Consider the following 14063-nt stretch of genomic DNA (forward strand, 5'->3'; position numbering starts at 1 on the left):
CTACGCTGTGTGGGTTGCTCCCTGGCCGGGGATTGACCTCGTGCTGCAGTGCTTGCGGATAGCTTCATAGGCTGTGTCTTAACTCCTTGCACCACCAGGGAGGCCTCACAAGTTTATTTTCTTTTGTTGTTTATATTTCACAAATTAGTGATACCATTTTGTATCTGTCTTCTTTCACTTAGCCTAATCACCTCAAGAGCTATCCATTTTGTCTTAAAAGATACTGCGTCATCTTTATAATTAACTGAGTAGTATTCTGTTGAGTATATATTCTAGTTTTCTTTATCTATTTTTGGTCACTGGGCACTTAAGTTGGTTCCATGACTTGGTTATTGTGAATAATGTTGATATGAACATAGGAAGGCACAAATCTTATTTAAAGATTATATTATATTAGAGTTTTTATATTCTCTTATATTCTAGCAGTGATGTTTATTTATAGGTTTATTTATTTTTGCGTTGAAGAACTGGGGTATAGGCCAGAGGTGCAGAGTTGGGGGGGTGGGTATAAGAGGATTCACCAGAGACAGAGTGGGGAACAGAACAGGCAGACTGACTGAAATACACTGCTGAGGGGAGCAGCAGGTGAGACAGTAGGGGTCTGCTGTACCATGTGGGTTAGCCCCCTTGCTGGGGATTGAACTCAGGCCACAGCAGTGATAGTGCTGTGACTAGGCCACTAGGGAGGCCCTCACTATCTCTTGCTGCCACCTTTTCCATTCTTGCACTCTGTGCTTTGAATATTCCCTGAATTTGCTCCTAGATTTTTCCTCTGTACTATGCTCGTGCTTAATATTTTCAACAGAATTCTTTCACTCAACCCACTTTGAAACCCTTGAGGCTAAGTGTCATTCTCCCCATTCTATGGCTCAGTAAACTGAGGCTCAGGGTCCTTCATAAGCTCTTTTGTCACAGAGTCAGGGCTGAAGGCAGTCATATGTGCTGGGCTCCTAAATGCAGCCAGGAAGTGTGCTGGGGCTACAAAAGTGGTTGGGACTGACATCCTCTCTCTACTCAGCTATGTGTTCCCCCTGAGCGTGGCACCCTCATTAGCACATGCAGCCCCCAGACTATATCTCCTATATGGGTTTCCTTCACCAGCTCAGCCTGGACGGTCCACCATTGTGAGCAGCAGAGCAGCCAGGCCAGTGCTATGGGGAGTGGTGGCTGAGAATGAATGCAGTGTGGCCAGACCATGCTCCTGGCAGGCGGAGGCCAAGTGGAGTCGGCATCTAGGGGAAGTGAACCACACCGAAGCCACCTCACAGCCCAAGAAGGAGTCCACAAAGGAAGGCACTAGGCGCTTGATGCTTCTTGAATCTGGGTCAGGAGGCTTGGTGCTCTTGGTGCTTGCCACCAGAAACCCGGAAGGGCAGACAGAGGGGCTCTTGCCTGTCAGGGCTCCTTATGAAGAGTTGTGCACCTTGTGCCCAGCACAGCTGAGGGAGCACTGTGTGCACACTGCACACTGTAGACTTGTGTGTTTATTAGGACAGTTTCCAGCAGAAAGTTACCGGGGTATCTTGCTCTGTCAGTTGGTAGGAATGCTGTCTACTCTGTCAAGCTGCCCTCTGCGGCCTAAGTTTCCTCCTCTGTAAAATGGTCCTCTGGTACTGTTGGGGCCTTGTAGGAGCTGTCGGTGTGACTGGCTGTTGCTGGAGCTGGTGGCCCTGTGCCAGGCAGCACCTCTGCCTCTCCTATGTGCCCACTCCTGACTCTGTGTCTTTTTTTTAATAGAGGCACGTTTTATTTATTTATTTATTTATTTGTTTGTTTGTTTTGTTTATACATGCACTGGGTACAGTCAGAAGCGCGGGAGGGTGAGAGAATTCACCAGAGCTAGAGCGGGGAGCAGAGCAGGCAGAAGGACCGAAGCACACTGCTGAGGGGAGCAGTGGGCGGCAGGAGAGGTCTGCGCGCCATGTGGGACCCAGACTGAGGCAGCTTTGCAATCCAGCGCTCAACCGCTGCGCCACCGGGGAGGCCCCCTGACTCTGTGTCTTATCCCCAAGGAAGAGAGGACCTCACTAGTGAAGAGGGAACCCTCAGAACCGAGGACACCATGGCTGCGTCAGCCCCTCTGCGGACCCTGGAGGAGGAGGTGACCTGCTCCATCTGCCTCAATCACCTGCGGGACCCGGTGACCATCGACTGTGGCCACGTCTTCTGCCATGGCTGTACCACTGACATCCTCTCGTTCATGCGCATTCGCCCCATCTGTCCCCTCTGCAAGAAGCCTTTTAAGAAGGAGAACATCCGGCCTGTGTGGCAGCTGGCCAGCCTGGTGAAGAACATCGAGCGCCTGAAGGTGGACAAGGGCAGGCAGCAGGGAGAAGCGGCCCGGGAGCAGTCAGACGTGCAGCTGTGCGAGCGGCACCAGGAGAAGCTGTACTACTACTGCGAGGACGACGGGAAGCTGCTATGCGTGATGTGCAGGGAGTCATGCGAGCACAGGTCCCACACGGCCTTCCTGATGGAGAAGGCCAGGCAGCTGCACAAGGTAAACCCTCCTCACAGCGGGGTGCTCTGCCACCCCCTTAGGATCTTGGCTCTGAACTCCTCTGGAGTCAAGCCTGGCTGAGACCCTCTGAAAGCTTCCTGTTGGCTGAGAACTAAGCCCAAGTCTGCCCTCCTGCCCCAGCCCAGCGTGTCCACCTGTCCCACTGCCTGTTTTTCTACAGGAAAATATCCTGAAACACCTGAGTAGCTTAAGGGAAGACCGAGACAAAGTTCAGAACTTACAGACAAAGGGAGAATCTGATATCACAGGTACTCTGGTAAGTCACGCTGTTAGGAGAAAGGCCCCAGATTATTGGCCTTGGGAAGCAGGGGTGCAGCTGGGGCATTGCGGGGCTGGGGCATTGCTGGAAGGCAGCTCAGCACCTGGGAGGGTGAGCCCCGGCCAGGTGGCTGGGAACCCTGGGGTATGAGCCCAAGCCTGCGAGTGTGAGCCGTGTGGCTTTTGGTCTGTTTCCCCATCTGACAGTGACCAGTCTAGAGGCCAGCCGAGGTCTCTTCTCTGTGACTCACCTCTGCTGCAGGTTGTGGCTGGTAGCTGCTGCTGGTCTGCAGAGGGCGCCAGTGTGGGGAACTGAGGAAGGCCTGGTTTGTTCTTTAAAGAAGGGGAGGAAGACAGGATTCCTGAGTTTGGAGGGGAGCCAGATGGCTTGACAAGGAAGGAACTGGCTTCAGGGGAGTACCTGAGTCTAACCAGTGTAGGCAGGCACACCCTGACCATGGTGGGGAGAGTTGGAAGCAGGAAAAGAGACAGACATTCCACACTTCCAGTGACAGAACAGAAGGCAGGCTCCATGGCAGGGATGGAATACATTCAGGTATTTTACACATTAGGAGGGAGCTGAAGGGAGGATCGACTGGGCTTGGATGAAGTTAGCTAAGGAAAGCTTCCTGAGAGGTGGCAGATCAGTGTTCAGGAAAGAAGGGTGCTGGCTCTCAGAGTTCCTTAAAAGGCCATGGAACATACCAGGTTACCTGGAATAGAGTGGGCTGACCATGTGCTGTCAGGAGACCAAACAGATTTACTTACTGTGTCTTTGAGGCTGGGTGCTGAGAATTGGTGAATGGAGGTAGATAACGGGGAAGAGCCAGCTTTGTGTACCTCCTGGAGGGATTTTTCACCTAAGGCAGCAGCGTCACTGTCACCCCTCCCCGCCCTTCCATTCCTGTAGGAGAAGCTGCTGGAGCAGAGGAAGAGCATCATGGCTGAGTTTGAGCAAGGCCATCAGATCCTGAGGGAACAGGAACAACACCTGCTGGACCAGCTGGGGAAGCTGGAGCAGGAGCTCATAGAGAACAGGGAGCAGTACAAAGCCAGGAGTGCCGAAGAGTTCGCCCGGCTGACACAGGTCATCTCTGAGCTGGAGGACAAGGCACAGCAGCCGGCTGCAGAGCTCCTGCAGGTGAGAGACCTCCCCGGGGCTGGGCCCCTGTCACCTGCTTGCAGGACCATGGAGAGCCTCTTCCTCTCAGGGCCTTATGTTTTCATCTGAACCCTGGGGATGATAATCCTTACCCACCCTACTTATTCCAGTGGCCACATAAGCCTCCAAGAGATAACTGGCATGGTGTCACTTCAAAAGCTAAATTTTCACCAAAAATGTTTAAAATGCTAAAAAGTACTGTAGGAATAGAAGGAAAAGTTAGTATTTTCTTTACTGTCTTCATTCTCATCACTATGATCATGAACCTGTTGGAACAAGTCATTGGCAGTCACTTGACCAGTAGAGGCTTTTTATGGATCTGGAGATAAAGAAGCTTGCGGCGTCGGGGCTGAACTGTGGCTTCTCTCAAAGACCCCAAGGATCTGGAGTCAATGGGCAACTGAGGAAGGGAGATAGATGACTGAGGTTTTCTTTGGGACTGTAGAGAATTACCCTCAGAGAAAAAGGTGCGTGGGGAGCGGGCAGTCCTTCTTGGAGGAAGCAGCTTCGATGCTGAGAAGGGAGAGCTGTGGGCTGGAGTGCAGGGTGCCAGTTTGAAACAAACGACAGCTCACTCTGGATCCTCACACGTCCCTGAATGGGGCTTGGGCCTTCAGAGAGGGGCTGCTAGATCTTTCCACCCTCAGTGGCCAGAGAAGGCCATGGGTGGTCTTCTCACTTGTGTGGTTTAGGCTGACTAGGCCTGTCTGCTGCAGCAAACCACCCAAGGTCCCCCCTAGGAACTGTTGTCCCTGGCCAGCGGCAGTCTCCTAGAGTCAGCCTCGTCTGCCTCTCCATCATGGGTCTAGCTGGGGCATCAGGCTTGCAGGGATTTAGGACTCTGCTCTCCAAGGGCCGGAGAGCTGAAGGGGATCTGTCCCAGACCAGGAGGGAGGTCAGGAATCCAGCCTAAGCCTCCATCCAGGTGGCCTGACTCCCAAACCTCTGTGCTCTTGTTCTTGTCTCTTTTGGTCCCAAATGTCTCCCTGGCTCCCTCCAGGTACGTGCTGTTCCTCTCAGACTCGGCCTGGTCCACTTGCTCCCTCTCCCCCTCCTCTTCTCCTTCCAGCTCAGGGACACAGATCCCTCCTTTCCCTGTAGCCGCCTCCCTGTGTGGTGCCCTTGCTCCTGGAACAGAGGATCATGGCTGGGGGTACTGGTGGGGTCTGCCCAGAGGGCATCCTCACCCCAATTCACCCAAAAAACCTTGTGGGCCAAAAGAGGCCCGGCCTTTGGTGCTTCGAGACCATTCAAACTGGGAGAGAGGAGGAGGTACGAGGAGAGGAGAGAAAGTGGGTGTCTACTTAAAACCAGTGCATGGAGTGTTGTACTGATGGGTTTTTGTTTGCGTGTTTGTTTTGGTTTGCTTTTGCTACAAGGAAGTGGGACCGCTGACTTCCTCGTTGCTGTTAATATTTTCCCAGACAGTAAGAATAAGACCTGATTAAAATAGAGGCCTGATTCAAAAGTCTGGTAGAGAAATTCAGGTGAGAGCAAGAAGCAGCAAGACAAATGATGTAAAACCGTCCTTTCAACAAAGGTGATAGACAAAGAAAGATCAATGGGCTCGGACAGTGTTAAATCAGGACAGTGTTGAAGGACAAGCGTGCGGAGGTCAGAGACCTCCCCTGTCAGATGCTGGTCAGACACCAACATTCTCCCTATGCAGTCCTGGATGGCGTTTAGGGGTCAGGTCACACTCTGCCTCCTTCATTGTGGGTCACCGTCCACCTATGTGTGAAGAACCTTCCCGAGTGCTCTTGGTTGACACCCACGTGTGTCCCATGCCAGAGGTGGGCCCTGACTGCTGTCCCCACTTCAGCTCTCCTCTTGATTACCCCAGGAGTGTCAGGGTGGTAGTTCCTGAGCAGGCCGCTTCCCTTGGAGGCCCTATGATGGCTGCAGGTTGCCTTGGGGCACCCCATCTCCCCTTCTGTGTGTGGGAGGATTCCTGTACCTATCTGTATTCCTGTATCGGTCCCTCTCTGCACTGCTCACAACCTTTAACCTTAGATAGCCTCATTCTCTCCCTACTGTTCTAGCAACTTCCATGTCACAGAATATGCCCATTGACACCCCCCCACCCCAAGCCCTTCTCCCCACACTGCCTATTCATTTACTCGTTTACACAGCATTTCTCCGGGGATAAAACTCATGCTGCAGTGGCTGTGGACAGCTCCATAGGTTGTGTGTTAACCCCTTGTGCCTGCAGGGAGGCCCATCAGCAAACTTTTTGGCACACATTTTGTCAGAGCTGTCGTCCATTCCCCTGAAGCTGCCTTGAACTTACTTGTTTTAAGGTACAGATTAGAAGAATTTGGCAGAAACTTACAACCAGTCTCTGGGCTACTGTTTCATTGTGGGGATGGGGATGTCATGATTTCTTACATGGCTGCCCCTGGAGCAGACCCCCACATTCCTCCTGGGACTTTGAAACAGCAGCAGCCACAATTTGGTGCTAATGTAACCAAGAAACACTTTGGCTAAAGCTGTAGACTGTTAACAGATGGTGCTCCCTGGTGGGGGTTGCTGGCGAGGATAGATAGCCCCAGGGAAAATGCTAAAAAGTGGGGTGGAGCAACAGATGAGTGATTTAAGTGACTGCTGGAGGAAGCTTCCTGATTCAGCTTTTCAGGATTTAGTGTGAGGGGTCAGTAGATTCTGGCCCTGAAATACCCTCAGGGCGACTGTCCCTGAGTTGTCCATATCAGCTGTTTTCCATCTGGTTGTCCCACTAACTTCTTGGAGTGTATTCTTAGCGTCGTAGTCAAAGTTGGGTTCACCACCACCACCACATCCAGAATTCAGACGAGGAAATAAAAAGCAGTTTCATTATTATAAAGGCTATTACCCCAAAATTGCAGTCATTGGTTCCTTTCACATCCATTTGACTAGAATTTAGTTGCATGATCAGATCTGGTTACAGAGGAATCTGGGAAATGTCTTTTGTTGGGTGGCATCTGCCCAGCTATTATTCCAGGGGCTCTATACTAAAAAGAAAATGGGGGACTCTCTGGTGGTCCAGTGGGTTGAGTGCAGCACTGTGAAGCTGTCCTGCGGCGTGGGTTCGATTCCCAGCTGGCCAGGGAGATACCCACATGGCGCGGCAGACCTCTTCTGTCTCACCCGCTGCTCCCCTCAGCAGTGTTTTTTGTCCATCTGCCTGTTCTGCTCCCCACTCTGTCTCTAGTGAATCCTCTCACTCTCCCACGCTTCTGGCCTGTACCCCAGTTCTTGTATAAATAAATAAATCCTTAAAGTTTTTAAAAAAATAAAAGAAAAAAGAGAAAATGGGAGGCTGGATCCTAGGTATTACTTAGTAACCTCAACCACATGCCAATTAGACTACATATACATATCACATATATTCCTTCTTGAAACCCTTTGCTGGCTTTGGTACATAGAACAAAATTTGAACGCCTTAGTAGGCCTCCAGCCCTGCCTGATCTGGCCCTTGTCTTTTTTGCCAAAACGTTCCCCACCTTGCCTTCTTCCCTTCCTGTCACTACCTTCTCCCTCTTCAAGTCTCAGCACAAGTGCTATCGCCCCAGAGAAGTAGGCCTGGTACCCCTACCTCCATTTTCCCTGTCACTGTGATTATTTTGTGTTTTCTTGTTCTATCCAGTGCTGCCACTGGAATGCCAGCTCCCTAAGCAGGGTCCTTGCTTGTCTGGTCATTGATGCATCCCTGGTCCTAGTACAGTGTTGGGACATTTGAAGGAAATCCTTCATTCTCATTGATGCTTGTGCTTCCCTTCCAGGACTCCAAAGACATCTTGAACAGGTAAAAGCTTCCTTTCCACTATGTACCTCCTTCCCCTGTGCCTCTGCCCCTCCCCCTTGACCCACTTAAATTAATGGGGATCAATAAAGTTCCTGAATCCCATGATTCATCCTGAAGGCCTTTCCTCTCTGAAGCAGAGCAAATCCTTGAGAACTGGAGTCTTGCTCTCCACCCGAGCAAGTTCTCTCTGTATCCCCAACTCTTTGACCCTCTCTGTGTCTGAGACGGGAGAGGGTGGCTTTATAGACAGGTACTCGGCAAATCGAGTCTCCTGCCTGTCCTGAGCCCTGACTCAACCCTGGGTAGTTCCCTTGGTATCTTTGAGGCCTGTTTTTTTCTGTGCATTGACAGGAGATAATCATTCTGTTCTCTCCCTTTAATAATTGCCATGAGGACTGAGTGGAATTAAAGAGGAGGAAGTAACAGATTGTGCCTGCCTCCTCTCAGGTACCCACGGAAGGTCTGGACTGAGATACCCCTCTCTCCAGTACTGAAGAAAAAGAGAGCACTCTCAGATAAGCTTCTGTCTCTGCAGCAAGGCCTGCAAGAGTTCCAAGGTAAGTGTTGGCACAACTCCAGGTGGGAGCCAGGAGCCAGGCGCCACTTTAAGGGAGGAGACCTGGCTCCCTCCCGTTGTCTCTGAGCTCAGTCCTGACCCCTCATTCCTCTCCTGGTTGTTTCTCTTCTTGGGATCTCAGGAGGGAGCCCTGGTCATGAAATAAAGACTGAGTAAGAAATGGACTTTCAGTTTGCTGGGCTTGAGGGTCATTGCTGTCCTTTTTTCTCCCCAGAGAAGCTGCTCAGAGACTTGGAGTATGAGAAAGGTGAGTGTCCAAGGACATTTGCCTCAAATAAAGAATACTCCTGGGAGGGGCCTCCCCGGTGGTGCAGCGGTTGCGAAGCTGCCGCAGCCTCTGTGGTGCCGGTTCGATCCCCGGGTGCTCCCCGGCCACCGGAAGAGGATCCCACATGGCGCGCAGACCTCTCCTGCCGCCCGCTGCTCCCCTCAGCAGTGTACTTCGGTCCTTCTGCCTGCTCTGCTCCCCGCTCTGGCTCTGGTGAATTCTCTCACCCTCCTGCGCTTCTGACTGTACCCAGTGCATGTATAAACAAAAACAAACAAATAAATAAATAAAATAAAACATGCCTCTATTTAAAAAAAAAAAAAGAATACTCCTGGGAAGAGTTCCGGTCTGATTCTGAGAAAGAGGAAATGAGAGAAAGCATCTACTACCTTCGATCTCAGTTGAGGCAGCAGAGATCCGAGGAAGCTGAAGAGATGAAGACATGAAATGTGTCCCGCCTACAGCAGCAGCAGCAGAACTCATGGCAGCTTCCGCCACAGCAGTCTCTAGCTACGACTAGAAGAAGGATACGGGACTCACATTTCTCTGAAGAGGATGAACCATTGCTATCTTCACAAACTGTTTTAAGCAACATGGTCTCAAAGAAAACTAGCAGAACACAAGATATCTCAGCTGCGATTGAAGATGAAGATCCTATATGTGACCTCCGTAGGTCCCCTCTAAGAAGAAACAGATCTGATTCGGCACACAAAACAAATGGAAATATTAAAATGAGTGAATTAGAAAGTACCAGTGTCCAACCGGAGACCAGTTTCTCTGAAGAAAATAGTGAAGATGATGATCAAAACAGCTCTGAGAGTGATGTGACCGCTCATGCCAGATCCAGGGAATCTGTGGAGACTGAAGATCAAACCTCCAGATCGTCAAGTCAATATCCAGAATTACTTTGGCGGTCATCACAAAGTCGAGAATTCACAGCTCTTGATAAACAACGTTCAGTGCTAAGATATCCAAAAACCTCTCAGAAATGGGTTGAACAAACCACAAAATGGGGGTCTAAAATGCAAAATGACAGCACACAGAAATCAAAGGTTGGCAATCAGTCTCCACCAACCTCCAGCCAATCAAAAGTGGCTGGACAACCCAAGAATGCAAGTTTTTTCAGTATGAAGTGGTTGTTGGTATTATTTCTGCTTTCTGTTGTTGGGATTTCTTGGTTCATTCATCAAAGGTAGAAACGACTACTGCTGTTTGTGTTCCAGAACAAGATGAAACAACTTATGAATAAATACCAAGGTCAAGATGAGAAGCTGTGGAAAAGGGGCCTAACATTCCTGGAGAAACATCTTAATAGCTCCCAGCCTCGGCTCCAGCTTGCTATCTTACTACTTACTGCTGCCCGAGATGCTGAAGAAGGAAGTACTCAGGTGTCTGACTGAACAAATTGCTGATGCCTATTCTTCCTCCCATAGTGGCCATGCCATCCGGATTAATGGGGCAGGCAAAGCTGTGGTACACCACATCGAGTCACTGCCTGCTGGCTCTGCCTTGATCTTCTATAAGTATTGTGACCATAAACATGCAGCCTTCAAAGATGTAGTCTTAGTCCTGACAGTCCAGTTGGAAGAAGAAACACTTGAAGCAGTCTAGGTCTAAAGGAAATTGAAGAAAAAAGTGAGGGATTTCCTCAGTCAAGTTCATCAACTCTAACACACCCAGCTCCTACAATCACATGGACTTGGATAAACTGGGTGGGCTCTGGAGCCGTATTTCTCATGTAGTTCTGCCTGTACAACCTGAACATGACCTGAAGAGGGGCATCGGCTTTTAAGGGGTGACAGAAGAGAAAATCATATCCCAAATTGAAAGAATATTCATATTTCCTAACCAGAGATGGACTCAGAGCTCTTTTTGAAAGAACTGGTTTCTTTTTAAAGGAAGCTAAGTCCTTATGTCAACATAAGACATCTAACTCATTTATTCAATGCAATTATCTGTTACTGGAGAAGGAATCATTTTCCTGTGAGAATTCATTGAGAACTCTCTTAATGGTATCTGAGAACTATAAATTATTTGCAGTCCCATAGAGGATCTGTTCAGATTCTGGTTTGAAACTAGTAAGTCAGCTCCCTAAATGCAGCCATGGGTTTTCCCATTTTGTTCTCTTTCACATCTTTTAGGTGTTAGTCAGCTTCTGCTTAAAGGAGCAAAAGTAATGCAAGTTCAACTGAGTGTATGTTTGGGGTTTTTTTTAGAGGGTGGGAAGAAAGCAAGGAAAAAATGAGAAATTGTGATGGGAAACGTGGGAGCTAAAGTGATGAGATGAAATGTTAAAATCAGCCACTGAGACTTAAGTCAATCAAACATAGTTATATGAACTCCATTCTCAGTGATTTCTGTTGGGATTTGTTTTTTTGCATGTCCTTTTTCTTTAAAACAATGTTTAGCCCTTCCCCTTAGGAGCATGCTTTGGAAGCATATGTATCACAAGGCTTAGTAGACTTGCTTTTTTCAGTTATCCAGTTATTTTGGACATGACCTGAAGCATTTGTTTGAATTGAGAAAATAATTTCAGGAATTGGTAAACCATGTTAACCAACATTTCTGAAGATTTCATTTTCTGAATGTTCGTATGTTGCAGTCAACTTTTGCTTAAAGAAACAAAAGTAATAAAAGGACTTCTGAGTGTATTTGAATGCTCTTATAATAGATAGATTTACTATGCACACGATAAATCTTTATTTAAGAGTACTTCAAATCAAAAAGAGAGTGAAAATCACCATATATGAAGAGTGTTAAAATGTATGAGTATACATTACTGTACTCTAGGATTTCAGTTGTAACTTTGCATCTATATAGCTAAGCTTTCTCATTTACCAATTACTTTGGCTTTCTTAGAATCTTAACATTCTAGATCCACTTTTTTTTTGGGAGTGAAAATACTGTTTGTAGAGTACCACAACCCATCATTGGCATGATTATTTTGAGGATCCCGTCACTGGTAGTAGAATGTAGCGTAGTTTCCTTCTACTAGAGACTACCAGTATTCATGTATTTATACCCCTTATTGTAATTTGTTCTTATCACAGTCAGATTATCTGATTTATAGAAGATTCTAAGGAGTTTTTGAAAAGACTTTTATAACGTGTATATTATATGATGAAACAAATGTTTTTATTAAATGTTTCACTGACCAAAATAATTTTAAAGGAACTGATTTCACTTACCTCTTTCAGGAAAAATATTTGTCACAGCTAACCTGTCTGTAAATTACTTTAAAAGCTATTTTAGTAATTTAAGTAACTTTACTTTCTTGTTTGTAAAAAAAAAAAAAAAAGAAAGAATCCTCCCCACGGAGAATAGGACTGCCCGCTGCTGTCCCCCAGCCCCATCCCGGGAGCACGTTCTATCAGAAGCAGAATTTCCCAGCTGCTCATGTAAAGCCCCACCTTGCATTTTCCGACCAGTCTACTCCTCTTTAGTCTGCTTGAGAGCCTCCACTTGGTAGTCTGGCCCTTTCCTGCCCCGGGTGTGGTTATTCTGTCCTCACAGCTCCTCCCACCAGCTCCTCCAGCCCTGCCAGCAGCTGGTGCACCGCGCGCCCTGAGACCCCGGTGCTGTCCATCTGGCTGTGAATGAGGCTGTGGGTGTTGCAGTCCTGCCCTTTGACCCCATGGGGACCTGGGACCCCTCCCGTCCACCTGTGACACTTGTGTCTCCCCTTGTCCCCACAGCGAGCGTGTCCCCGGACCTGCGGTCAGCCAGCTGGCGCCTGCCGCCGTCAAGGGGCCGGAAGTGCGGGACCTCCAGCGGCCAGCACCGACGTCGCTTCGGGCCCCCACAGCCACCCCCGCCCCCATTGCCATGCCTGTCCCCATGGCCACGCCTGCCCCCACAGCGGTCGGACTGTGGGCTGGGGGTGCTGGACAGTAAGGGCTTCACCTGGGGCAAAGTCTACTGGGAGGTGGAGGCGGAGAGGGAGGGCTGGGGGAGGAGGGAGAGGGGAAGAGGGAGGGGAGGAGGGTGAGGAGGAGGGAGGGGAGGAGGGTGAGGAGGTGGGAGGGGAGGGAGGAGGGTGAGGAGGAGAGGGGAGCAGGGAGGGGAGGAGAGGGAGGAGGAAGGGGAGGAGGAGGCCGGCTATGACTTCCCATCCGAAAGGCTGGGAAACTGACAAGGATGAGGAGTCCCAGGGGGAGGAGGAGGCCCAGGAGCGCTGCATGGTGGGGGTGGCCAGTGACTCCCTCAAGAGGAGGGGAGCCCTTTCCCTGCGGCCCGAGGATGGCATGTGGGCACTGTGCCTTTCCTCCGCTGGCATCTGGGCCAATACCAGCCCTGAGGCGGAGCTCTTGGGGCCTGGAGAGTGGGCATCGCCCTGGACTATGAAGGGGGCTCCGTGACTTTCACCAACACGGAGTCGCAGGAGCCCTTCTACACCTTCACCGCCACCTTCACGCACTGCCTGGTCCCCTTCCTGTGGCTCAGGTGGCCCGGAACCCGCCTCCTGCTGAGGCCCTGAGCCCCGCACCTGCCCCGCCCCACCCTCCAGGGCCTCTGCTCTGGAGTCCAGGACTCTGAGGGGGACAGGGCGCCTGGACAGGGACTCTGGTAGGGGCGGCAGACCCCACACCGGCTGCAGCCCTCCCTGTGGCCGCAGCCCTGCTTGGTGCTGTTGGTCCAGCTGTGCTGCACAGCTCTGGAGGTTTCCTGTGTGAACTTTCACCCTGAGGCCCATGGGGGCCCCTCCCTTCCTTCTATCTACTGCCTTTGACTTGGCCCTGCTCTCCTGGTTGAGTAGGATGCAAAGCACCCTTTGCTGCCCAGTGAAGCATGCCATGCAGCTGTTCCAGGGAAAGGCCAGTTGACATTACATCTAAGGCCATTTGCTGTCCTCAAGTCCCATAGCTCCCTCCCTTCCCCCCCACCCAAAGCCACTGTACTGCCAGCTTCCCTGACTTTAAACAGACTGACTTAGAGTTAAACATACATCAAAGTGAGCCGAAGGGAAACCCACTGAGTCTCCCTGGGCCGTTTAAGTGGCAGAGGAAATTATCTCCTGTGAGGTCCAGGGTGGAATCTGCTTCTCTGAGACCACAACTGACTATATGAGGAGTCTATAAGTTGGAGGTGGGGCTTCCTGAAGTCACCTCTGGTTTTACAGAAAGTTCTAGATACATGTGGCTTTGGGGTAACACCAAATTCTCAGTGTGGGTTGGTCCTTGTGAGGAGAATCCAGAATATTCTGCTCTTGATCAGCCCAACTTAAAAACCTCAGTGCCAGAGTCCAGCTCCAACCGGGGCAGGGTCCCCGAAGGACGAGAGAGTGTCAGCAGAGGTGAAGAATGAGGGAATGAGGAGACACTGACACTGGGATTAGTTGCCTAGGTGATCTGGGATCAGAGTTGCCCTGTAAAATATTGAAAAGAGGGTGGAGGTCATAAGTAGTGAGCTTAAGATATGGTCTGACCCAATTTAGATCTCCTAGCAATTTTTTTTTTATAGAGGCATGTTTTATTTATTTGTTTGTTTGTTTTG

General features: G+C 49.9%; 1 protein-coding gene across 1 annotated transcript; it reads left to right on the forward strand.

Annotated features, from left to right (window-relative positions):
- Window positions 1-1815: 1815 nt before the first annotated feature.
- On the forward strand, window positions 1816-13047 carry TRIM26 (tripartite motif containing 26; the record flags this gene model as incomplete). Its single annotated transcript, XM_084259392.1, is given in 9 exon segments — window positions 1816-2500; window positions 2682-2777; window positions 3690-3920; window positions 7703-7725; window positions 8173-8282; window positions 8517-8549; window positions 12266-12517; window positions 12690-12884; window positions 12887-13047. Coding segments are annotated over 9 exon segments (1539 nt in total). The 5' UTR covers window positions 1816-2062.
- Window positions 13048-14063: the final 1016 nt, after the last annotated feature.

Source organism: Talpa europaea, assembly GCF_964194135.1.
Source record: "Talpa europaea genome assembly, chromosome: 2".
NCBI lineage: Eukaryota > Metazoa > Chordata > Mammalia > Eulipotyphla > Talpidae > Talpa > Talpa europaea.